This window comes from Ambystoma mexicanum, chromosome 9 (assembly GCF_040938575.1).
Source record: "Ambystoma mexicanum isolate Mex_15411 chromosome 9, UKY_AmexF1_1, whole genome shotgun sequence".
In the NCBI taxonomy this organism is placed as follows: domain Eukaryota; kingdom Metazoa; phylum Chordata; class Amphibia; order Caudata; family Ambystomatidae; genus Ambystoma; species Ambystoma mexicanum.
The window spans coordinates 333,959,446-333,986,092 of NC_090931.1; the positions used below are offsets into that span (position 1 = coordinate 333,959,446).

Sequence of the window (26,647 nt, forward strand, 5' to 3'; positions counted from 1 at the left end):
GATGACATTCAACTTATGGCGACAGATCCTTATAATACGTTGCATGCGGCTATGTGGGAAATCAGGCAGTTGGCAAAGTGGCAGGATTGAAAATTAACAATGCAAAGTCAGAGGTACTGAACCTGTCCCTACCGGTGGTGGAGGAGAAAAACTTTGAGCTGAGCACACAATTATGGTGGGCGAAGGATTGGATAAAGTTATTGGGAGTGACTATATCCCCCACTATAAAAAGGGTTATACAAGGCTAACTACCTCTCCTCTGCTAAAGAGCAATGAATCGGTCAGGACGGGTTAGGACTCCCGAATTTTAAGAAATATTACCATGCTTCACAAATACAGGTTTTAAAAGACTGGTTTCGGGGGGGGGGATAAAGAGACACAATGGCTTCAAATGGAGATGGCGCTGGGAGGCCAATCCCTTAGGCTGACAAGAAGGATCGTCCTCCGACCATACAACTTAGTATGATCACAGGGACTGTAGAGGACACGTGGGATGCCATAGTAAAAAAAAATAATAATCACTTAACAACATACCCTTCTCTGCTTACACCCTTGTTTAATAACCCCCGATTTACCCCCGGTTTGGATCCTAATGCGTTTAAAGGGTGGAAGCAAGTTGGATGTGAGAGATTAAGACATGTTCCAGGGTAAAGATCTCAATCGTTTTTGCAATGCAAACAAGAGCTTGATTCGCATAAAACTTCCAGATTTCAGTATTTTCAAGTCAGGCATTGGGTTTTAGCTCCATCTGTTAGGAAGGCCACAGTAAGAGACCTTACTCCATTTGAGAGATATATGTTACATCTAATCCAGGTAAAAAGTATTGATTTTGAACATTTACCTCCTGTTGGTAGAATCCAATAACAGGGAATCACTTAAGTATACACCACATTGGCACGACACTCTAGGGTAGGTCGTGGCAGAGGAGGAATGTGAGGCTAAGTGGCATGAGATTACAAATGTACCAGGTCGCTTCAGTTGAGGGAATTCTGTTACAAGTTGTTGATGCAATGGCCCTACACGCCTGTTAAACTGCGAAGATTGTTATCAGCTGTCTCTGACAAGTGCTGGAGGGAATGTGGGACAGTGGGGAAATGGAAACATGTCTGGTGGAGATATCCAGTTTTACAGCAATATTGGGAAGATGTCAATAAATGCATGGTTGAAATGTTTTCATTAAGGGTTCCCAGCACTTTAAGAGCATGTCTTTTGGTGTGTATGGATAAGGACCTTAGAAGAAGCTCACAACCAATCCAGAAGGCATTTGTTATATTGCAACTATCTGCACTGCTGGGGATAGCCCAAAGATGGAAAAGTAAAGAACCAACGCAGATTTCTAAATGGCTTTCTAAAGTATGGAACCTCTTGGCATTGAAATGAGTAATGTACTTCATACAGGGAGCCAGGGAGGAATTCACCTGAGATTGGAATGCGATCCTGAACTTTTTACAAAAAGATGATATTCTTAGACACTGCCCTCAAAAAGCTACGTATTTTTGTGTATTTTATGAAAACCTGATTTCTGGGCAAACTGCCATTCAATCTGGTTTATACACTCAAGGTTATATGTATGCACTCTGTTTCTCAGGGAAGGGAGGGCGTGCAGGGAGAGGGGAGAGAGGGAAGGAACGTTGATGGTTGTAATATTTGGAAAAAATCCCTATTAAAAATAAAAATAGATCTTCAGCTCATAGACAACATATAGAAGATATGTCGTCATGATTTGTGCAAGGCCCCCTTCTAAAATACTCAAAACCTCTCTATTTTCTGTCTGGCCTGGAGTACTCCAGATAGGATTTTGAAGTGGGAGTATTTTATTCCCAAATGCCTTAAAGTTTTGAATACAATTAATTTTTAGGGAGTACAATTATTCATTTTTACATGTTTCTATCGGGCAGTAATAATTGTAGGTTCTTCCTGTGGTACTAAGTGCACTACTGGTTAGCACCTATCCATGCAGCTGTGTGGGTGAAAGCAGGGTCACAAGATTCTATGTGTCGATTTCCTATTTTTTGTTTGGAGTATTTTTACTCCCTATTTTTATTTTTTGGGAGTATTTGCCTATTTTTAGGGAGTAAAAGTGGCCGATGCATCCCTTATCTGTACTGCTGATGGAAGGGATATTGTACACAAGTAATGTCTGTACCCTCGTCATTCCATCTAAAAAATAAATATTCTAACACAGGGGTAATTCACTTCAGTTTCTCAAGAAGTGTCTGCAAATCACATGCGGTTCTGCTGAAGCCACAAGGGCTCATCTTGTCAGTACCCGTTACAGAACACCATCTTGAAAGTGGACAAGCCTGTGCTTTTTTGATTTTGAAAACAAAATTAAGCTGGTAATTGGGTCTCAAAAAGTGTGCTCTGCTAATCAGACTCCCTTTCATAATGCTCCATGCTGAAAGGGTACAGCGCAAACATGCAACTCTGATAAGCCAGTCTATTGCTCTTAAAAAAAAAAAATCAGACCAGGGGGACAGAACCACTTTCAGTCTGTCTAGTTCCTGCCTCAAACCGCGTGTGCGCTGTGCTTAGTTATCCATCACCTGCCTTTCCCAAGCTGCTTTGTATCAATTGCAGTGGCTGCTTTTTTACCCGCACCATGGGTTGGACCCCGTCGGCTTCTGACTAACTTGATGCCGATATGCTGCTGCAGAAAGCTCCCAGATTCACGTATCCGCACTGAACGGTATCTGCAGTGGTTCTGCCTCCCTGGCCTGGTTTGAAGGCTCCCAGTGACATTTAAAACCCCACTCCTTTTTAAAAAGCATATTATTTGAACTTGACCATTGCTGCAGCGACTATTGCCCGTCTACCCCTTTGTTCAGTCCAAGGATGATCCCCTTCATTCCAAAGTCTGTATATTGTGTGTTTTTCTTTACAGGGGTGAGCTACTGATGTTTTTATTAGTGCGTTTGTATTTTTAAAGTATGCTATGTTTTTATAGAACCAAGATGGAATATTGCCTTGACTTTGGTATCACAGTATTAATGTTGCTTGGATGCTTCTTTGGTAGGTCACACCTCCACCCTTGACTAGTATAGCCTGAACTCAGCCTATGCTATCTTAAAGCCACAAAGGAGGTGTTCCATTCACGCTGCACCCTTTTACCTTTATGACTGAGCACACTGCTGGTGTATTTTGAGTGTGGCGCTAAGTAGCAATTTCAACCATTACTCACCCCTGTACTCCTGCAAAGCAGTTGTCATTTTGTTACTATTCACTTCCTCATTGCCACCTTTATGTTGAAATTCAGATTTGAGCAGGATCTAAAACTAACTCCTATGTTTCTGGCATCAACTATGCAGGGGCCACCTCTAGAATACCAGGAGCTGGTACACACCATGCCTCAAATCTAACCTTTATATGAAATGCAAACTTTATCCATTTGTCCATTTTATGCAATCCATGATGCTTAAAATGCTTCGTTATACATACATTTTGCGGCATGAAATGGCAAATTTTGCGGCATGAACCTTTATTTATGGCGGCATTTTTGCAGCACAATTTTTATTGACTGGAGGGTGCAAGATTGGTACATTGCAGGAAAGAGGCTGTGTGCAAGGCTACAAGAGAGCAAGGGTGTCGAAGAGTACTAGATGTCTCTGGCTTGACAGAACAGTGTTTATTTTGGCTACGTTTTTTGGTTTAATGTGCATGCCTATTTAATATTATTAATGTTATTAATCATTACCAGTTGTAATGCTGAAAATATTCCCCTTCTATGTTCCCCAATCCCGCAAACACCCACACACCTCTCACCCAACACACCTCACACGTCTCACCAATTCCCCATCACAACTTGTATTTTTGAACCTCACGCTTAGTCATACACATACTCGCATGCTCTGTCACACAGCCAAGTCACAATTTGCATTCTCTAGTCCCTGCCAAACGCCAAATCATACTCCCAACTCACACTGCATGATCCCCAATTCCTCCTGCAGTATACAGTCCTTCATTCTTGCATGCTACTTCTGCATCTTTCATCCTTTCTCCCATTCTATCACACTCTTCCCTCATCCTTTATCCCAATCTCCAGCCCACTACTACCTCTGAGCCCACGTTCCTTCCACTTTCTGTACCTCTGCTCTCTCCGATTTCTGCCCCCTGCCCCACTGCTTCCCCTCTGCCTGCTCTCTTGCCAACTGCTTCCCTCTCTGACCCACTGCTCTCCCTCTGATCTCTCTTCGCTTTCTTGCCTACCACGCCACAGCTCACCCATCACTCCCCTCTCACTCCTTTCTCTCACATATTGTGACCATTTTTCAATTTTTGAAGAAAACTGTAGATTTTGTCCTAAAAAAATGGGGCATCTAAAAATAGAGCAGAAGGTGTGCTGTTTTTAGATGAGCCATTTTTTGGAAATGAGCAGGCCACCTTAATCTCAAAGGTGACCTGCACATTTCCACGGGGCAAAACTGTAGCGCAAATGATGCGCTGGCCAGCCACCTTGAATACGTTTGTGTTAGAAACGCTCTCCCGACAATGGTCTACAGGCCCCCCCTGTGCATTTCGCCGTAACTGGCCCTTAAGATTCCTGCCACTGTAAAATGTAACCCAAAAAAAAACACATTTCTACCCCATTTGGGGAACAGAAATGCAAGTGAGACAGCAGCTGTCACACTTAAAAATGTATTTTTAAAAAAAAAATATTGCATGAGTCAGCAGGGCCAGTAAAGACCCTGTAAAGCAGTGACACCCCTCGTGCACGTATTTAAAGTGGGCGCATAGAGTGGCTACAATTTCTACACATTTAAAAGGGCATCTTGTTTGTCAATTTGGGATGCACTTAATGTGCAGAAACGCCCCCTGATTTGCGCAAAGGGTTGAAAAAGGGCATCTGAATGGGCGCATATAAGAAGCATCCATTCAGATGTCCTCTGTGGATCGTTTTTTTTTTCTCAAGTGATGAAATGTGCTTGCACATTTCATTTCTTGAATCCAGAAAATATAAGTGCAGCCCCTTGGCCCCTTGAGTTTTATTTTTTTTTTTAAATGTTTTTTTTCAAAAACTGCCATTTTTGTGGGTGTTTTTGCAAAAACTGCTGTTTTTGCGCTTTTTTGCAAAAACAGCCGTTTTTCGCTACATTTTGCGGGAATCGCAAAATCGCTATAAGCTGGAGGGTCTGATCATAATACCAATGTCATAAAGGTATGTTTGAATGGGATCAGTTGGCCTCTAGAGCCAAAAGTAGGTCCTAGTAGCTGTTGGTGACAAGCTAACAAGGCTCTCCAGGCACAGAAGCAGGAGCGAAATAGCTCCCAGCCATTTCGGACCTTGCACCTAGTAGCCAAGCTCTGTCCTAATAGAACATCCCTAGCATCTGTATTTTTTCCTAATTTTGAGAGACTAAGTACTCTGAAGTGTCTTCTGTGAAAACCTGAGGGTATTCTCACTCCTACTCCCACTGGATCCTCTTCTCATGTTGCCAGTGAAAGGACATCTCTTTAGAATCCTGACCCTCCCATTTGACTGATAGTACTAGAACTAAACCTTCATTTCAGCACTCTGGTACTGGGACAAGGAAGATGCCTGCAGAGTACTGTGAGGATCAGGCCTGTTCCTTTAAATCATGGTCATGTAAGCCTAATCGTGGATCCACACGTGCTTACTGTCAAGTGGTTGCATGTGTATAAAGAGAGAGGCAGAGAACAGCAGGAGCAGCAGCAGGGGGGCCTGGATGGGAGGGACCAGCAGAGAACCTGTGTTGTGAGGAGACAGCTGTGGTGGGACCTGGAGGCAGACAGGACCCCAGCCCATGCCCTAGACAACCTGTGGAGCCAAAGGCAAGGCGAGCAGACAGGCTGCCCCAGGTGGGAAAGCCTCTGTTGTCCAGCTAATGCAGTCGGAGCTGCAAGAGTTGCAAAGCTGTTGGGAGTACCCTAGAGGTGATAAACAGGGCCGCTCACCTGCAAAGTATAACAGAAGTGGGAGGCACCCGGAATCACAGAGACTGACCCGCTCGCTTGAAGCCACCTACCTGCCGGAGGAGGAATGCTGAGTGCCGGTGAGTGGAAAAGGTGTCCCTCAAAGCCGGGAGTGATCCTAGGGGCTATGCGTGAATGAAAAAGTGCTGTATGCCCATTATGGGTTTACAAACAGAATGAAAATTTGAAGAAGAGCTACATTTGCACCTTGAAAACCACACTGATTGACATTTTGAAACAAAGCAAAATGACATACACCGAATTCAAAAGTTCACACCGAATTCAAAGTTCACAGCCAAACAAATCAAAAGGGGAAAGTGGCCCCATTTTTTTTAAAAAAATTTTTTAAAGCAACCCACGGAAAAGTGCACTAGCGTGAAAGCATGTGACAAAAAGGTGGGGAATACAGAAAACCACCCCAAAAGGGACTTTTATTAACAGATATATTGCAGCAAGATTAAAGACTGACAAGAGGTGTGTGACATATTGGAAAAGCCAAGAGGATGGAGTGTGCACCTTTGCAAATACAGAAGAACCTGTGTGTGCTAAAGAGCCAAGGGTTCCTGGTTGCGCGATTTGTGATGGGTGGACCTTGTGGTCTGACAATTGCGCTTAGACCAGAGAACCCTGAATTGTGAAAGCCAAAGACACTGAAATAGAACAATGGAAGTGAGCTGGTGATGTAAATTAGAAGAAGGGTCAAGTTGGCCTCGAGTTGTGCTCAACTTTTAGAGTTTGAAACAAATATTAATTGCTACGTTGAAGTCTTGGGGAATGGAATCCTGAGGCTTGATGAACTGCAAACGGTGCCTTGAGGACGGCGCCTCAAGATCCTTTTTCCTTTCGAACTGTGTGGTTTGGAACCCCAAGGATTTATGAAACTTTATTGAACTTAAAAGAGGTCATCTTGAGAATTTCGTGGAACTTTCTTGAACTTGGGGAAGGGGAGCTGAGAAGGAAGCTAGGAGCTGGAAGCAGCTCGGAACTTTGTGCTGATCACCATTTCTTTGATTATTGACCTGCATACACATTGTTTAGCTTTAGCTGTGAGGATAAGCATAGGTTTTGGACGGACAGACTTAAGTGAAACTCTTCGACTCAGACTTTCCTTAGTTTTGTTCAGGTAGGGAAATCCCACCTCAGTATAGGGGAAGTTAGGCCTTCTACCATCCTTACATTTGAGTTATGTGAGAAACCTGAAGGTGTCTCACCCGCTAGTCCTTGGGGATCTGTCATCCGGCTGCCCAGGACACAGCCATTGCTTTTGGATCCAGTTCCTGGGGGTGGACCAGTGCAGGAGGACCACCTGGGGATCTTAGGTGAGTGGAAGTGAGACACCGTATGGCGAGACGCGGTATCCCCTTCCCTACAACACACCAGGATACTAGGGATTCAACACCCCCGGCCCCCATTCCGACACAAACACTTTCTCAAGGACAACTCACTGAGGGAAAATGGACTAACACCCGAGCTGTATACTCGACATGTCCCAACATGATGGTCAGGCAATTACTGATCATTACACAAACCTGACTTCCATCACACTTCCCCACACAGATAAAAGGCGGAGCACGAGAGCAACCACTGAGTGAAGCAAAGCACATGAGGAAGCAGCAGTTACAAGATGGCAGTTTAATACAAGGCAAATGACGTGCATGCTCATTTGAAAGTCTCTGTTAGGTATCCAAACCCAAAGAGGACGTGAACCGCCTTGTCCAGTGCTAAAAAATAAACGTGGGGAAGGGAGGCCAACAGCCTGAACATCCCGACTATCATTTTTAACACTTCTTTCTTTTTGGAACATTTTCCCCCATGCTGTTTGTATATAGAGGTAAGGATTGGAAATAGGTTTTTTAGTATAGGCCCTTTTATTTTGACAAAACACCACTAGGACTGCATTATTATATGGTTGTAGCTTGCTCCCATCTGTAGATTTAGGTTTAGATAGGCGTTTATCATACCCTTGTTGAAGTTCAATAAACACCCTTGAACTGTGGTCACTCTTACTGTTAATACCATGCCTTCCTTACAGTTAATACATTATTTCTGTTTGAACTTTGAATCCGTTGTCTGTTTATTGCTTCACGATGCCTTCACACAACAAGTTACCATATTTGGAGCTACATAGAAAATAAAGAAAAACAAAAATCTGTAAAAGGGGGTTGTGGAGCAGACGGCAAGATGGCTACATTATGCTGAGCTCTGGCACCAGCTCGTCTTCATCCAAAGTCGCTGCCCCGCAATACACAGAGCTGCTTTGAAAAACACTGAATCAGCGCCAGAGCAACCTGTGATCCATCTGAGAGAGCGGGCCCGCTACTTGACAGACTATACCGGAGAGCCGACCAACAGACTGGGCCCTGGCTTTCAGAGCCTGTCGGCATGAAGGGACGAACGGCGGGCGGGAAGGTTAAGTATCGCCCGGCACCTGCATCGGCCTGCGCCCTTGTCTTGCCAGCGAGCGTGGGCCACTGTTACCCCCATTGGCGGCTGCCTTTTTTGGGCACCTGCCTGGTAGGAGGTTGAGGAGATTGGCAGTGCCGAGGGAGATAATAGCTGCAGCCTTGTCTCGTGACCAAGAATAAGACTAAGCACGCCACATACCGGCGCGCCCTGCATGGACAGACCGACGGCTGTGCCGAAGCCTTGCCACCCCATTCCAACAACAGGCAGGTGGGGGTGCCGAAAAACAGGGGGAATCCAGGACACCCCAGGGCACATTAAAGCACTGTACCCCACAACAGTGAAGGCGAGGGAGGCATGGAGCAGCTACTCGGTATCAGGTGACCTCATAGCTGGGCCCCCATTGGAGGATCCGGATCCTGCGGCTGGGCAGGAGCAACGAAGTGCACGGCACTGAGGACAGATGGTAGGCCTCTTAAAATATAGAGCAGGTCTGTGGAGGGAGGGCCACATGGAGAAGCCCACACAACAAGCAGGGACCCCCTGTGCTACCTGTTTACACTGTTGCCTTAACTGACTGGCTTTGCAGGTGGGAAGCGACAAAAGCTATTGTATTCTCTAGTGCTGGATATCCACAACAACCATGAATAGTGCCCTAATCCTCCCATAGGACCCCCAAGGAGACATCCGGACTGCAGACTTGGGGAGCCCTGGGATTGCACAGTCAGCCCTGGACTGGCAGAGTCTGGGCCTCTGCCCTCTCCAGCCCAGCTGCACTCCAGCAATGACGAAAGGAGATGGCACACAAAAGAAACAGTATAATATGGAGGGTTACACCAGGCAGACGAGCAGGTCCCGGCAGGAGATGCACAAAGGGCCGGGAGATACTGCGGGCCGCACTCTCCTGACATGCCTTCCGTACAGCAAATAATGCACAGCATGTAGTCAGGATTTGCCATGGTCAGTGAGTGGTAAGATGGACGCCATTATATCCAACATCTCCATGTTAAACGCCAAAATGGAGCTTGAGGGAGCCTGGGTCACAGAGGCAGAAACTCGCATAAGTGCAGCAGAGGATGACATTTTGAAAAGTCAGGTATCTACAATGTCCAAGGACCTCAAGCGTGCACTACAGCATTTGATGACCTTGAATCATGCTCCAGGCACAATCATATCAGTATAGTTGGACTACCTAAGAGATTTGACACAGGGTCCCATAGTAGAGGCAATTGAAACACTACTCAAGAAACTTTTGGACAACCCAGTGTTTTTGGTCTCCTTAATGGTGGAGAGGGCCGATAGAACACCAAAGGCGAGACCCAAACCCAGAGCCCTACCCTGGCCTGCGATTGTACAACTTCTGAATTATCCGGACCATGATCTTATCCTCCGCAAGTCAAGAGAAAAGTATCCCCTCCACTACAAATCGGCAAATGTGCACATCAACTTGATTTCTCTGTGGCAGTCCAGATGGAGCGCAGATAATTTCTCTGAGTAAAGAAGCTCCTGGGAGATTGGGCTACCCAATACGCAATGCTCTTCCTTGCACACTTAGGATTACAGTACGAAGAGAAAATGCATTTCTTCACAATACCAGAAGAGGCAGCAGCGTATATTGAGGCGAATATTTCCCTCTCCATTGGGGCTGTTCGGGGTACAGTGAATGATGCCCTGAATACCCGAAACACCTGGTGACGGTCTCTTGCCGATGGAATAACACAATGAGCGCTCTGGGGATATTGGGGGAAGCCCCAGACTTGCAAGACATGCTTGTTGCTGCTGTTGTCCGCAATAATCGATATGGTTATTTTAAGGGGTGTGCGACGTATGTATGTGTACATTTATCCTGACAAGCAGGAGTTGGTAACGAGAGCTGGCAGAGGTAAAAGGCAGTGTTCCCCCATGCAGGGTTGCCATGTTGGTTGTTGGGTTTGTAATTGGAATTAAGGGTGGGTAGACATCGACCTGTTTGGGACGGGGATGAAGGTGGGAAGGGGCGGGATGTTAATCTAGGGGTAAACCGTTTGAAAAGGTTGTCTTGGCAGACATGGATCAGCTTAACTGAGTGTTGGATCCCAAAGTGACAGATCTATATTCGACCTTGCAGAGTTGGTTGGTATATGATCGACTGATATTAATGTACAATGACATCAGTTAATATGTGGAGTTGGAATCTTCACAGACTGGGCAATTATACAAAAACTAGGAAGATAATGGCGTATGTCAATAGGCATGAAATAAAAGTTACTCCAGGAGATGCATACCACAGTGACTACTAACACGAACATAGCCGCATCTTGGGGGAGCAACAGGTTTTTCACCACCTTCACGTCGCAATCAAGGGAGGGGAGGGGGTTCTGACGCCAATCCTCAAAACCCTTAAAACGTATGCGGAAAGGCACACATATTGACACTGATGATAGGTATGTGATAGTGCACTGCATTCTGAAGGGAGTAGAAATGATTCTAAGGAACACTTATGGACCGAATATTGACACCCCTGACTTCCATGAGAAAACTGCGGCCATTATAGACACCCAGCTGTACCCGTCATCCGGGGGGGCGATATGCCACTATTAAATGGTTGGACAGGACGGGTGTTGCCCCTAGATCTCAGTCCACAGCTGCCTGCAGCCTACAATGCTAGATGGCCAGGATCGATCTATGAGATGTGTGGAGGGTGTTACACCCACATGAGCGACAGCTCACATCCTACTCGTCAGTACATGTATTACATGGCAATCGGTATAGCCCTCTTCTTGGTCTCACAACAACTTTTGGGGACAGTGCTGATTGCGGACATAAACCATTGTGCAGTCTCTGACAACTCTCCCATTATACTGTGCATAATGGTGGGCCCCTGGAGCCCAGACGTACAGCATGGAGGCTCAGAGTCACTGGGGTTTAGGGCTGACATAGAAAATGACATATGCACATATTTCACCCACATGACCCCCAACACCACCTCATATGGCAGATTACGGCAAGCATTTGAGGTATATAATAGGGGAATGGCAATCTCTAGAGAATTTGGGGTATTCAAAACCATCAGTCAAGCCTAGAGAGAACCAGGGCTTGGGTAACATTGAGCTTCTGGGGGAGGGTGAGACAAGGGAGAATTCCTTTGAGAAGGAAGATCTGAAAATGGGACTTCTTGGCAATGTCCTGAGTGTGAGGGAGTAGTCGAAGATGACTAAGGTTTCTGGCTTCCGAAGAAAGAGCAGGGGGAAAGCCCAAGGAGGAAGGCCAGAGTGAAGAGAATGAGGGAGCAGGGGTCCCGATGGGAAGGATCTCTGTTTTAAAGGCGTTGAGGCAGAGATTGTCGGAAGAAGACATGCTCGTCATCAAGGAGCTCCCTAGAGGTAAGGCCCGGCCCGACGGGTGAGTTCTACATGGCATGTGGTGCAATTCCGCCCCCCGCCTATTGTGGTATGAGACCGGTCACTGAAGAACTCCCTGCTCCCAGAGTCGTTCCGCAAAGCCACCATAACTGTTCTGCTTAAACCAGGAAAACCTGTTAATGAATGGTTGTCATATGTCCCTAATTAATGTGGACACTAAAATCTTTGTGACGATAATAGCAACAGGCTGCTCCCCCCGATGCCATAGCTGGTCCTAAGCGGCACAGCAGGATTCATCCTAAACGGTCCACCACGCTGATATCCACTGCCTATTTAATGTCATATCTCGGCTGTCCCCCAAAACTCGGCTGCGACCATCACACTGGATATGCAGAAGGCCTTTGACACAGTGTTGTGGAGTACACAGTAACACTGGGAAAGTGCAGACTTGGGGAATCACATGTTGAACTTCATTAAACTCCTTTATACTCGGCCAGTTGCTAGAGTCCTGGTAAACTAACACCTGTCTGAGCCCTTGCTCCTAAAAAAGGGGACACGACAGAGCTGCCCCCTAAAGCTAATCTTGTTCGCATCAGCTATAGAGCCGATGGCAGATACGATTAGGGTGTGTCTCAGGAAACAGGGGATACGCCCCGCTAGACCTCTGGAAATAATCTCATAATCTCCCTCTGCGCAGATGATGTGTTACTGTATGTTATGGACAAACACATAAACCATGAGCCCAAAAACGTGTGATATCACGCACTTCAGTGAAAACTCAGGCTTCAAGGTGAACTACACCAAGCCAGACAAATTTCCTCTGACAACAAGGTGAGGCCGCAGGCAAGTTATCCCCTGATGTGGGCACGGGATGATCGGGTCCTCGTATATGGTCCTCCTATATGGCGATAAAGGCTCGCTCATTTCCGACAACTACATTGCTCATAAACTATATGTATCCACAAAACTAAACGTGCATCCCACACTCATTGGCTGACAGGCTGGCCCTGATAAACATTATCCTTCTACCCAAACTGCCGTACCTTTCCACTAACGTATCCCTTATGGACTACTTTGCCAGACTTCACGGGTCCCCTTCTCAATTTATGTGGTACGCAGGAGCAGCCAGCCTGTAAAAAGTGGGCAGAATTAACATTACCTTACAACATGGGAGGGGTTCTCAGTTTGAGTTCTACTGGATGGCTGCCCAAGCAGAGTTGCATTCTACATGCTAGACTGGAGTACCTGGTGGCTGGTAAAACAGACACAAAAACCACTCATACGTGACTTCACATACAAAGACGACTGCCCGTACGACCCAGTACACACCACTATCTTTGCATGCAGAGCCATACTACAGAAGGTGGGGTGGCACAGCTATATTACAAATGACTGCCATTATGGAAATTGCATAGCCTCGGCCCCACCTGGGACGGCACTCTCCGTATTCACTGGGAAAAGTAGGGGTACCTGGCATTAGGGGATCTATTCTTACTATGCAAACCTAGAAACAGAGACACGGGGGTACGATAACAGAACTATTGCAATTCTACAAGCTACGGGCTGCGGTGTCCAAGAGGTGGGAAAGTTACCCACTAGAACCCCCTGAAAAATTAACTCATTCTGTATATAGTCAATTCCTATGCTAGTCGCCGTTTACTGGCCACAATATATAGGATTATGGATAAAGCGGAAAGACAGGCATCGACCGCGAGACAGATGGGAAGACGAAATGGAGATTAACATATCCGAGGTGCAATGGGGTAAGATGTGCTCCCTAACTAAATCTGTGTTGATGAATACTAGATTCAAACTGATTCAGTATAAAGGTATTGAACAGATTGTATTATACGCCTAACAGTCTAAACACAATCTACCCGGGCATGGACCGTAGATGGCCACGATGCAATAGTGAGAATGCTGGCCACCTGCACATGTTGTGGAGCTGTGGCAACCTGCATGGTTTTTGGAAGCATGTGTTAGATACTTTGTCAGAGGCGGTGAACTGTACACTAACTCATTCCCCCATGGGTGCATTAGGATATGGCGAGATGCCCCATGGAGGAGGCTCAGATCCTTTCTAAATATGGGATGTCTAATAGCCAAACGCATTATATTGAAGAAGTGGAAGGACACTAGACCACAGTTGGGAAAGGACTGGATAAAAGAACTGACGTGGGAGGAGAATTGTGCCGTTTTATTTATAGGAGCATTGCCATGCACATCCAAACTCAAAGACATTTGGTGCAAACACTTTGTGTACTTAACCCAACTAGTCTCCCTACACACACGCTAGATCGTATTGGATGCAATGCTGCAAGAAGCCTGAAAACGTTCGTATGTTGGATTGCATTAATCTATACAATAGACTGGTTTGATGTATGTGCCCAACTGTAGTAGATGTCGTTACCCACTGTATACTCAGAATGTATACTGTAATGATAATTGTAGGACCTTGTCTGCCAAATGAAAATAAAGTTTACTTTAAAAAAACCTTTTGTACATGACTTCAACTAAGAGCAAAGAAAACGGAGCAGTCTGGTGTATGGACCATACTGCCTGACGTCAGACTGCCCCAACCACGTGGGATTCAGAATGGGCTGAAAATGCATTTCAGGTATGGCTGGGACCCATCTGCAGAGCCTAAAAGACCAGTTTCCCTACCATGCATCCACCCTGTGCCCTGGCTGTACATACCCGTCAAACTATACTCTTCATATACAATATTTCGTGTCCATGCCATTAATACATCTCCACGGGTACTGCTTTCCAGTTAAGTTTGCGTGCGGTAAAACCAAAGGCATGCAATGTGCTCAACAGGAAATCAGTTTTACATTCACCTCCTGTATAGGTTGATGCATTCCTGAATTTCTTGCATTTCCAGGTTGTTTGGAATAGTAAATTGGAGGCTTCATTTTGCAACGGTATACCGTGGATTGAGCGGAGTAGATTACAGCATTTCAACTATAGGCACTGTTACGGGTATGGGGTAAATACAGGCTTGCATGGCGGAACCTTGTGCGTCGAAACCTACCCTTTTCGCTGTGCTAATGTCACTTACTTTCTCCTCCATGTCCAGTCTGTATGGCGTGAGCTGCATTTTTTTGGGCGTTTTCCTCCGAGTGTCAGGTACTACGAAGCTGGGGATGCCTAGGGCTCCGGTGAATGAAAAACCCCACACAAAGACTCTGTCCTTTCTCTTTGCCCTTTCACCAACGTACTGGAAAACCGGGGTGAGTTCATCGTCCACCCTGCTACCTGCCACGCGAGCGAGATGTCTATTCTGCACAGTAGCCTGGTGAGGGCAAAGCCGGCAAAGTTTTAACGCAGTTGCAACGGATACGTGCATCACTGTATGCGAGTGTGCCAGGCCGGCTTATTATAATTCACTTTGGGGTCGCTGATAATTTTGACTAGTAGCAGTTTCGCTGGAATGATTTAGCCCATGCAGTACTGGCAGTGACTAGTTCCCATCCGAGAAACGGACCATAGCAACGGCCCGCCCACTGTTCCTCACGTGACCTCTGATGTCACCATGTGATTTCCGGAGCAATGAAGCGGTTCCGGAGCAATTTCAGTGAGCAGGAATTGAGAAGGCTGTGGCAGCTGGTGCAAGTGTAACCGGACTCTGCCTGCCTTTGCTTTACGAGGTTGGGTGAGCATTTTCTTTGGGATACCGGGAACGTTTCTACGAGACTCTGGAGCTTCCGACTTGTCTTGTCTGAGCAGCAAGGCTCTGGTATATATCTGCCTACATTTATGTCCCGCCCACAATCACACAAGACACCGCCCATTTTCACATGGCTCCGCCCACATGTCAAAAAGGTAAACTGTTGTAATGTGATGTCAAAAATTTGCAGTTCAAATTGAAGTATGCATATTTCATTAAATTGGCATTTCACAACCACCCAAATTGGATAGGACAAAAGGCATTCACCTTCCATAAAATCAGCACGTTAAAATGTGCACATGTAAACTCCAAGAACCAACACAAAGGTTTTCCCTGAATTTTGCAGTACCGAAATTGGACATTTCACCTTAGCATACATGCCAACCCTCCCGATTTAGGCGGGAGACTCCCGACTTTTCAGTGAGAAATATTGCTTTTTCTCACGTTCTCCCGCCTAAGATAATTCCAGCGCCAATACGTTTCTATGAGAAAAACGACGTCTCCCGATTTTCTCTCTCAAAATTCCCTCTTAGGTGCACCTGAATGTTGGCATGTATGCCTTAGTTGTTTTTCATCAGGTTATTTACTGCAGTGGTGAGTTATCCAGCCTGCAAACCTGATGGCTGTGGTTCAATGGGACCGAGTCCACTCGCTTAAAAATGTGGGTGGACTCTGCCCACCGACGTACCCTCAACTTGAGCCCTGGTAACCTGGGCAAAAAGAACGAAAGCAAAATAAACGTGTTTTCGCATTGAAACTCGGCAAAAAAGAATGAAGGGATAAACACGCGTTGTTTTGCTTCACCTGCATTCTTTTTGCCAATTTGCTGGAAGCGTTACAGTCACTGCTGCAGAGACAAAGCCACACTCAAGCAGGGAGTCCGCCACGACACAGTCCTGCAAGCATTAAAAAAAAAAAAAACAATCAGTATAAACTGCCCCCCCCACCTCAGCAACGGGCTCATAGGAGGCACACTAGCCTGCCGTTTCTGGGTCTGCGCAAATCTCCACCCGATTGGCTACGGCAGCAGTCTTTTCCAGCCAATCGGATGGAGGATTAGACGGACCCGGAAACTGCCGCAAAAACCCAGAGACTCGAGGGTCTTCCCTGGAGAAAAGTCTAAAAACACAGAGCCTCCGTGGAAAACCCAGAGGTTAGGCAGGTATGCTCTGGCTGCCGGGCTGCAGGAACAGCAGCAATCCGTGTGCTCTTAGCTGGCTGCAAATACAATTTGCATTTTCTTCGGGATGCCGCAAACGTTCCTGCAAGACACCAGATTTCGATAGGGGAGCAGCAAATTACATTTACTTTAAAAATTATGTTCAGCTATTCAACATGAAAGGATATGGAGGGCTAAGAAAAGGAACAGGGAGCCAGTTGATGGTGGCGTTTAACTGGTCAAGGGGGCTAATAGAGTAATTTAATTTTTAATGAGGGTGTGTTCAGGCTAGGTGGTTTTAGAGGGGGTTGGCTGGGGCTATCTGCATGTGATTCGGGATCGGGACACAGGCATCTGTTGCAAGGGGGAAGGGGCATCATGCTTTGTGGAGTGAGGATGGGGCATTATGGTATTGGTCCAGACTAGAGGGAGGGATGGGGCATCTTGTGGTCTGAATGGTTGGATAGGGGCACGCTGGTGTGGGTCTGGCAGGATGAGGCATATTGGTGTGGGTCTGGAGGAAAGGGGGAAAATTGGTGTGGGTCTGGAGGGAGGAATAGGAACATAGTGCTGTGCGTCTGCGGGGAGGGATAGAGACAGTGGTGTGGGTTTGGGGGGAGAGTTGGGGCACATTGGTGTGGGCCTGGGGAAGGGATAGGGAGAGATGGTGCACAGTGGGTCTGGAGGGTGGCATGGGTCATCTAGGTGTGTGTTGGGAGGGGAGGATGGGGCATCTTGGTGTGGCTCTGGAGGGAGGGCGTGGGGACACATTGGTTGGGTTTGATGGGAAGGATGGGGCACATTGGTGTGGGTCTGGGGGAGGGATGTGGCACATGGGTGTGTTTCCTGAGGGAGAGATGGGGCACAGTGGGTCTGGAGGGTTGCATGGGTCATCTAGGTGTGGGTTGGGAGGGTGGGTTGGGAGGGTGGGATGGGGCATCTTGGTGTGGCGCTGGAGGGAGGTGGTGGGGGCACATTGTTGTGGGTTTGATGGGAGGGATGGGGCACATCGGTGTGGGTCCGGGGGAAGGGGTGGGGCACATGGGTGTGTTTCCTGAGGGAGAGATGGGGCACAGTGCGTCTGGAGGGTAGCATGGGTCATCTAGGTGTGGGTTGGGAGGGTGGGACGGGGCATCTTGGTGTGGCTCTGGAGGGAGGGGAGAAGAGGGCACATTGGTGTGTCTGGGGGAGGGGATGGGGCACATTGGTGTGTCGGGGAGGGATGGTTCATCTAGGTGTGGGTCTGGAGGGCAGGATGGGATCATCTTGCTCTGTGGACGGAGGGTTGGTGGGGTCTGCAATTGATAGGGGCACATTGGTGTCGGTCTGGGGGTACATTGGTGTGGGTTTGATGGGAGGGACAGGGACATTGCTCTGGGGAGGGATGGCTGCATATTGGTGTGGGTCTGGAAGGAGGGGGAATGGGCACATTGGTGTGGGTCTGGGGGGATGGGGTCATACTAGGATGTGTGGTTTTAGAGGGGCTTGGCTGGGGCTATCTACGTGTGATTTAGGATCGGCACTTGGGCATCTGTTGCAAGGGGAAGGGGCATCTTGCTATGTGGGAGGAGGGGGCATTATGGTATTTATTTATTTATTTATTTGCATTTGTATAGCACACTTAGAGCCCAGTGGTATAGAGGCGCTGTTACATGAATTTTGTAAGAAACTTTGATTAAGTGGATACAGTTGACCGACGAGGTCCCTTGGGTACAAGTGCAGTAAAGATAGGTGACTTCATATATGGCAGATAGGTGACCTAATACATGAAGTAACAGAGCATATAAGTGTTAGAGAGGCAGTTAGACAAAGAGCTTGGTTTTGAGGCTTTGCAGAAGGCTTGGTGGGACTCGATCATTCTTAGGTGAGAGGGAAGAGCGTTCCAGTATTGGTCTAGAGGGAGGGATGGGGCATCTTGGTGGGGTCTGAATGGATGGATATGGGCATGCTACCTGAGGGTTTTGGTTTGCGCTATATTAAATAAATAAACAAACAAACAAACGCTGGTGTGGGTCTGGTGGGATGTGGCAAATTGGTGAGGGGCCGGAGGAAGGGGCGCATTGGTGTGGGTCTGGAGGAAGGGATAGGAACATAGTGGTGTGGGTCTGGGCAGAGGGATAGGGACAGTGGTGTGGGTTTGGGGGGAGGGTTGGGGTACATTGGTGTGGGTCTGGGAGAGGGATGGGGACATAGGGGACATGGGTGAGGGTCTGGAGGGAGAGATGGGGCACAGTGGGTCTGGAGGGTGACATGGGTCATCTATGTGTGGGTTGGGAGGGTGGGATGGGGCATCTTGGTGTGGCTCTGGAGAGAGGAGGTGGGAGCACATTGGTGTGGGTTTGATGGGAGGGATGAGGCACATTGGTGGGATCTGGGGGGAGGGATGGGGCACAGTGGGTCTGGAGGGTGGCATGGGTCATCTAGGTGTGGGTTGGGAGGGTGGGACGGAGCATCTTGGTGTGTCTGGGGGAGAGATGTGGGTACATTGGTGTGTGTCTGGGGGAGGGATGGGGCACATTGTGGGACTGGAGGATGGATGGTTAATCTAGGTGTGAGTCTGGAGGGCGGGATGGGGGCATCTTGCCGTGTGGATGGAGGGATGGTGGCATCTTGGTGGGGTCTGACATGGATAGGGGAACATTGGTGTCGGTCTGGGGGCCCATTGGTTTGGGTTTGATGTGGGGACGGGGCACATTGGTGTGGGTTTGATGGGAGGGGCGGGGACATTGTTGGTCTGGGGAGGGATGGCAGCATATTGGTGTGGGTCTGGAAGGATGGGATGGCGACATTGGTGTGGGTCTGGGGGATGGGGCATATTAGGATGGGTCGTGTTAGAGGGGGTTGGGTGGGGCTATCTGTGATTCGGAAGCGGCACATGGGCATCTGTTGCAAGGGAAAGGGGCATCTTCCTATGTGGAGGGAGGATGGGGCATTGCTGTATTGCTCTAGAGGGAGGCATTGGCCATCTTGGTGATGTCTGAATGGTTGGATAGGGGCACACTGGTGTGGTTCTGGTGGGATGGGGCACATTGGTGTGGGCCTGGTGGGATGGGGCACATTGGTGTGGGTCTGGAGGAAGGGGGCACATTGGTATGGGTCTGGAGGGAGGGATAGGAACATAGTGGTGTGGGTCTGGGGGGCATGGGGAGCATTGGTGTGGGTCCAGAGGGAGGGGATGGGGCACATTGGTGGGGGTTTGAGAGGCATGGGGGACACTGGTCTGTGTGTGAGGGGATCGTTCATCTAGGTGTGGGTCTGTATGGCGCAATGGGGGCATCTTGCTGTGCATGGAGGGATGGTGGCATCTTGGTGTGGTCTGCAATGGGTGGGGCACATTGGTGTTGGTCTGAGCATGTAGGGGCATCTGTTGGTCTAGAGGGTGGGATGGGGCATCCTGGTGTGGGTGGGATGGGCCCATCTGTGTGCATCTGGAGAGTGGGAATTGGGGCACACTGGTGTGGGTTTGTGGATGTGGGGCACATTGGTGTGGGTCTGGGGGAGCTATCGGGGAATGGTGTGAGTCTGGAGGGTTGGATCGTCCAGGTGTGGGTCTGGAGGGCAGGATGGGGACTTCTTCCTGTGTGGACGAAGGATGGGGCATCATGGTATGGGCCTTGAGGGGGATTGGTGGCATCTTGGTGGGGTCTGGCATGGAGGGTCAGTGGCATATTGGTGGGTTTGGAATGGAGCGATGGGGCATCTTGGTGTGGGTCTAGAGCCATGTTGGCATCTTGGTGTGGGTCTTGAGAGTGAGGGATGGGGCACATTGGTGTGGGTATGAGAGCAAGGGATGGTGCACATGGGTGTGGGCCTGGAGGGAGTGATGGGGACATTGCTGTGGGTATGAAGGGAGGTATAGGACAAATTGGTGTGGGTCTGGAGGGAGGGATGGGGCACATTGGTGTGGGTCTGGAGGGAGGGATGTGGGCTCATTGGTCGGAGGAGGAATGGGGCATCTTTCTGGGTGGAGGGACGTTACAACTGCCCACACCTGTGGGCGAGCGATGGCCAGGCCCGCTGGCGCAGCGGGTGACCTTCCCTCTTGCCCAGGTACCTGGAGCTGGGCCCTATGCTACCGGGCTGCGGTTTGAAGACTCTCGCAGTCCCACCAGAACCCCTGTCCGTGCTTGCAGTCTCTGACCCGCCTCGCTGTCTGTCTCCCAGTCCCTCCCAAAAGGGAAGTGGAAAGGGTCGGGGAAGGATGAGTGGATCAGGCCGAGTGGACAGGTGGCAGAACGGCCTGCTTCCATCTCCCTGGGAAGTGCCGTACTGCTGCAGGCGGTGGTCAGGCTGAGTTCTGTGGATTTTTTCTTTTTTTCTTTTAAACAACATTGGTCTTGGTCGAGCTAGACCAGGACGCTGGGCTGCCTCGCCATGGGCTGTCTCGCCATGGGCTGTCTCGCCATGGGCGGCGCTGCCTCCACCCGGCCTCTCCTGCACCGGCAGGGTCAGGCCGACGTCTGGAAGAAAAAAAAATTGCCTGTGACTCTTGGCAGTGGATCACTCAGCTCATGTGTCGATGAAGAACACAGCTAGCTGCGAGAATTAGTGTGAATTGCAGGACACATTGATCAACATTTCGAACGCACCATGCAGCCCCGGGTTTCTCCCGGGGCTACGCCTGTCTGAGGGTCGCTTGTACATCAGTCGCCCCGGGGTTCCCCCACCCAGGGGCGTGGCTGGGGCTGTCGCAGGGACCCCGTTCTCTTCGTCCCCCTAAGGTCAGACCCCGATCAGCACCGTCGATGGATCCCTGGACCTGGCGCGCAAGCTCATTGCCAATGCCTCCTGGCCTCCGCAGTTTCCCCGCCTTATGGTGGTTTCGGGAGGGCCGGGTGGCCGGCACACTCCGGACGTGGTGGCGGCAGCAGCAGCTGGCCTTAAAAAAGCCTGGCACACCTTCACCCTACCCCGGGGCACCTGTCCGTCCTGTGTGTGGCTGTCTGTGGTGTCCCACGGTTGCCAGCGCATGATGGCCATGGAGCGTGGACCTCGTGACCATGTGGGCTTCGGTCGCAGATTGGGACAGTGCACACTCGCCTGCGCCAGAGGCACAGGGCTGGGGCAACCCCCGTACCGGCCTGAGGCCAGCTGCCCCAACCTTTGAGCTCCCCCCCCCCCCGACTACGGCCTTAGATCAGACGTGGTGACCCGCTGAATTTAAGCATATTACTAAGCGGAGGAAAAGAAACTAACCAGGATTCCCTCAGTAACGGCCAGTGAAGAGGGAAGAGCCCAGCGTGAATTCCCATTCAGCGGCAGGCGTGGGAAATGTGGCGTACAGAAGACCGACTCACCGGCATCGCTCAGGGGGCTCAAGTCCTTCTGATCGAGTCTCACCCTGCGGACGGTGTTAGGCCGGTAGCAGCCTCTTGCACACCGGGATCAGGTCTTTTTGGTGTCAGGTTGCATAGGAATGCAGCCCAAAGCGTGTGATAAACTGTCTAAGGCTAAATACGGCCGAGAGGCTGATGGCCAACAAGTACTATAAGGGGAAAATTGAAAAGAACTTTGAAGAGAGTTCAAGAGGGCGTGAAAACATTGAGAGGTAAACTGGTGGGGTCCATGCAGTCTGCCCGCAGGATTCAACACGGCAGGCAGGTCGGTCACCTGGAACAGTGAAGGCCCTTGCGGAACTGCGGCCCGGGCACACCCAGCCCCAACAGGGTGCATTTCCTCTGTGGCGGTGCACAATGACCGGCAGGCAGAGGTGGCTTTCTGCTCCAGCAGAGTGTGTTACAGGCCCCTGAAAGCAGTTTTGCTGTGTCCGTGGGGCTGATGGAGATTGACAGCCACCGTGCCCTTCTCCGAAAACTGTCCTGGGCCCTCTTTGTGGACGCCATAGTGTTGACGGGAGACAGGGCTACCGATACGACTGTGGTGGACTGCCCTTAGTGCGCCCCAACCACATTGTGCCGCCGAGCGGGGAAACCCACAAAGGGTGCCAGGGATCTGAGGTGATTGTCCGTTAACCACCCGACCTGTGTTGAAACACGGACCAAGCAGTATAACACTGTCACTTTCAGCAGCACCACTCTTTTCCAAACCCCGCTCCTCCTCACCTGATTCTTCGGAGGATGACTTCTTCCTGCGCCCCTTCTTCTTCTGTGTCCTTTTTTTTTGTGAAGAGGAATGGTCTATCCCGTATGGAAGCCACTCTGTCTCCCCAGTAGAACAGGGATTCAGGTGACCTCCTTCCGGAAGGACCGGAGAGGAAAAAAAGTGTGTGCTTAAAAAAAACCTCTCTTGACAGAGTTCCAGGCTGGAATGGATGTATAGTTGGAAGAAGAGTGATGAGTGGTCTGGTGATATTGTTCCAGAAGGACCGGTATCCACAAGAAGAGGCTTTGGCTTAATTCCGGACTGTAGCAGAATATGAACTCCATGGAAGAGGAGGAGCACTAGGCACAGGGGCAGAATGGAAGGAAAGAAGAAAATAAATCAACGACGGAAACAGGGAGCTGGGGGCAGAGCCACCAGAGAAGAAAGCCCCCCTCCGCGGCCAAGAAAAAACAACAAGCGGCGAGGAGCCCAAATACAGAAAAAGGGAGGAGGAACAAACAGGAAGAGGAGGAAGTAGGGACAGAGGAGGGCCCCAGGAAAGCAGAAGGAAGAAGAAACGGAAAAGGAGCGGGATGAGACCCGCGAGCTGGCAAAGTGGGATTGTGTCCCGTGAAGCAGGAGCGGGAAGGGACATGCGAGCAGGGAGCGGGAGGAGACCCGCGAGCTGGCAAAGCGGGATTGTGACCCGCGAAGGAGGAGCGGGAAGTGACCCGCGAGCAGGGAGTGGGATGAGACCTGTATGCAGGAAGAGGGGTGAGACCCGAGAGAATAAACAGGAGCGGGCGAGACCCGCGAGCAAAAACAAGGGAGCGGAATGGAGGCAAAAGCCGGCATAGCGTCAGCAACAGAAGCGAAAGCGAAGGGTTACAATGTGCCAGAAGAAAGCAGGGGCGGGGTTTAAGGCAGGAAACAGGCGAGAGAACGAAAGACTAGACCGTTAAGCCAGGAACAGAAAGGAAAACAAAAGGAACAAGTTAATGTCGGACCATCCGCCACCTCTGCCACAAGCGCCAGTAAGGAAAACAAGCAAGGCGCGTGACAGTATGCCCCCTCCTGAGGGAGCACCCCACGGTTTTCCGGGATGAGCCCGGTGGAACCTTTGCACTAATTTAAGAGCATGTATATGAGAAACAGGTTCCCAGGAGTCATACGTAGGAGGATAACCTTTCCAGTGTATTAGGTACTCCAACCTTCCCTTTCTGTATCTGGAGTCTCTTATCTTAGCCACCTCAAACTCATCAGGTGACTCATCCGTTAATGTGGGTGATCTAGGCAGGGCACGTCGGTAGGGATCCTCAAGGTATTCCTTTAACCGGGAGGAATGGAATACAGGATGAATCCACTGCATTTCTTTAGGCAATTGAAGAAGAAACTGGATTGAGACAATCAAGAATAACATAAGGACCAAGATACCTTGAGGTAAGTTTTGAAGGATGCAACCAACGAGGCAAATACCTAGTGGACAACCATACTTTGGTACCTCTGGTCCACTTAGGTGATGGCAGGCGATGAGGATTTTTCTGATGGCTATAACATACCTGACTTGCTTGTAGACATTCAGAGGCAATCTTGTGAGCCTCAAAAATGGAGGAAAGACAAGCCTCAACCGAAGGTATGTTAGAGACTGGTAGATGTAGATCAGGAATAAAACTGGGATGAAAGCCATAGGTGCAAAAAAAAGGACTAAGTTTCGTAGCACTATGTTTTGCATTGTTGTAGGCAAATTCTGCCGTGGGTAGGAAGGATACCCAATTGTCTTGTTGTGTGTTCACAAAACACCGTAGGTACTGTTCTAAGGAGGCGTTAGTCCTTTCAGTCTGCCCATTAGTTTGTGGGTGGAAGCCAGAAGACATCGCCCTCTCAACCCCTAGTCATTCGCATAAGGATTTCCAAAAGCGAGAGGCGTATTGTGATCCCCGGTCAGAGATAATCTTCTTGGGCAGACCATGCAAACGAAAGATATCCCTGGTGAAGACAGAAGCCATCTCCGCAGCAGTAGGAAGACCAGGCAGGGGTGAGAAGTGGGCCATCTTAGAAAAACAATCTACTGTCACCATTATGCAGGAGCACCCTTTGGAAGGGGGCAGCTCTACTTGTCAAGGAGTTCCCCCCTTCTCACCTGAATCCGTTCTTTACCGGCGTCCTTGGATGCTGCCTTCTTTCGGATGGAACGGGTTTTGAAGAAGGCGGCCCGTGTCTCTGCCGAATCCAGAATGCGTTCAGTTTTCCAGGAGGCGGAATCCAGGAGGCAAGTAAGTTCGCTAGAACTCGAATACAGGAGGTAAGAAGAAGGGGGGGTTCAAGGAAGGGAAAGCGGAGTGGAAAGGAGAAGAACCGCGAGCTATGGAGCACACGTCTGGTCGCTACTTCGCAATAGTATTGAGACGCGCGGAGCCGCGGAATGCCTGATCTAGAAATAGAGAAAGGTTACGTCCAACGCATGGAGCGAGAAGGAAATGCGTTGGACTGCCATATTGGAAGTATTAATGTGTATAAGCCTGTTGTGACAGGGACCATGAGGCCCAAAAGGGGCGCACCCTGCGATTCATGACAGCATTCCACCTCCGAAGACCCTTCCCTCCTGGTTTGCCTGGGAGGATGAGGTGGAACCTTCTGAGCAGCCATGGGGCCTTGATGTTTGAGAGTGGTTCTCAGGTTCTTTCGCTAGGAGGATATCCTTTCCATTCAACCAGGTATTGAAGCTGGCCCCTTCTATACCTGGAACCACAAATCCGAGATACCTCATATTCCAATTGGTCATCGACCAGTATAGGAGGAGGTCTTGAGGGTTTTTGGGAGGATGGATAGTAGGGTTTCAGTAGAGATGTGTGAAAGACTGGGTGTATCTTCTTCCAGGATTCGGGCAATTTGATCCGATAAGAAATAGGATTTATAATTTCTTTAATGGAAAATGGACCATAGTACTGAGGGCCAGTTTACTAGGCCGTAGATGCCGGGGTAGTAATTCTGATGACAACCAGATCTGATCATCGACTGCATAAGAAGGTCCAGGTCTTCTTCTGGAATCTGCATATTTCTTGGTCTGTTTCCTGGCCTTCTGCAAAAATTCCTTGGCTTCTTTATGTATGTTGACAAGGATTTCGATCCAGGAGTCAACTGTAGGTACTGGTGTAGGTTGAGGAAGAACAGAAGGCAGGACCGACGGATGAAATCCTTGACTGCAATAAAAGGGGCTGATCATAAGTGCCGAATGGTCAGCATTATTGTAAGCGAATTCAGCCACGGGTATCAGGAGCGACCAGTCATCCTGGACCTTGGTGGCGAAGCATCGAAGATACAGTTCCAGGGTTTGATTGACACGTTCTGTGATTCCGTTGGTTTGAGGGTGGTAACATGACGAAAGAGCACGTTGGATCCCTAAGCATTGACAGAGATGTTTCCAGAATTGTGAGATGTATTGAGGTCCGCGGTCCGAAATGATCTTGGAAGGGAGTCCATGCAAATGGAATATGTGTTCCAGGAAGATTCCTGCTAGTTCAGAAGAAGATGGTAATTTACGCAGGGGTGTAAAATGAGCCATATGAGTGAACAAGTCTATGGTAACCATGATGGTGGTATACCCACGGGAAGGTGGCAGTTCCACAATTAAGTCCGTACCGATAATCTCCCAAGGCCTAGTTGGCAATGTAGGTTGTAGTAGAAGGCCCACTGGTTTCTTGTTACTGTGTTTATTTTGGCTGCAGACAACACAGGATTGAATGTACTGCCGTACGTCGGGTCTCATCCTAGACCACCAGAATTGCCTTTGTATCAGACGGAGGGTATTGGTGACGCCACAATGTCCGGAGTGTAGGGTATCGTGACAGAGATTCATTATTCTCTGTTGTAGTCTTTTTGTAGGGATGACCAACACATTGTCTTTGAACAAATAACCTTCCTGGACCTTTACATTCCAAAGATTTCTTTTGGATTCGTCCTTCCACAGATCATAGGATTGGGTTTGGGCTTGGATTTCTTCGAGGAGGTTGACTGCCTGGGCCACAAAGATTGTGGGGGAAAACATCTGGGGATATGCCTTGTCTTCAGTGGGCTCGTAGTCAGGTCGTCGAGAAAATGCAT

At 49.0% G+C, this 26,647-nt stretch overlaps 1 protein-coding gene, 1 long non-coding RNA gene and 1 other non-coding gene across 3 annotated transcripts in view; 2 read left to right on the forward strand and 1 right to left on the reverse strand.

The window, feature by feature from the left end:
- Positions 1–15,221, reverse strand: part of RCC1L (RCC1 like) — a 338,336-nt gene extending 323,115 nt beyond the window's left edge. The window contains exon 1 of the mRNA XM_069614751.1: positions 14,737–15,221. Coding sequence (XP_069470852.1) covers positions 14,737–15,024 — 288 coding nt within the window. The 5' untranslated portion in view covers positions 15,025–15,221. The remainder of the gene's footprint in view (positions 1–14,736) is intronic.
- Positions 15,222–15,248: 27 nt separating this feature from the next.
- LOC138488034 (uncharacterized) overlaps positions 15,249–26,647 on the forward strand; it is a 182,122-nt gene continuing 170,723 nt past the window's right edge. Inside the window, exon 1 of the long non-coding RNA XR_011274582.1 lies at positions 15,249–15,500. This is a non-coding gene — a long non-coding RNA (uncharacterized lncRNA). The remainder of the gene's footprint in view (positions 15,501–26,647) is intronic.
- On the forward strand, positions 20,989–21,139 carry LOC138490957 (5.8S ribosomal RNA). The gene has a single exon (XR_011275840.1). It is a non-coding gene; the product is annotated as a 5.8S ribosomal RNA (ribosomal RNA).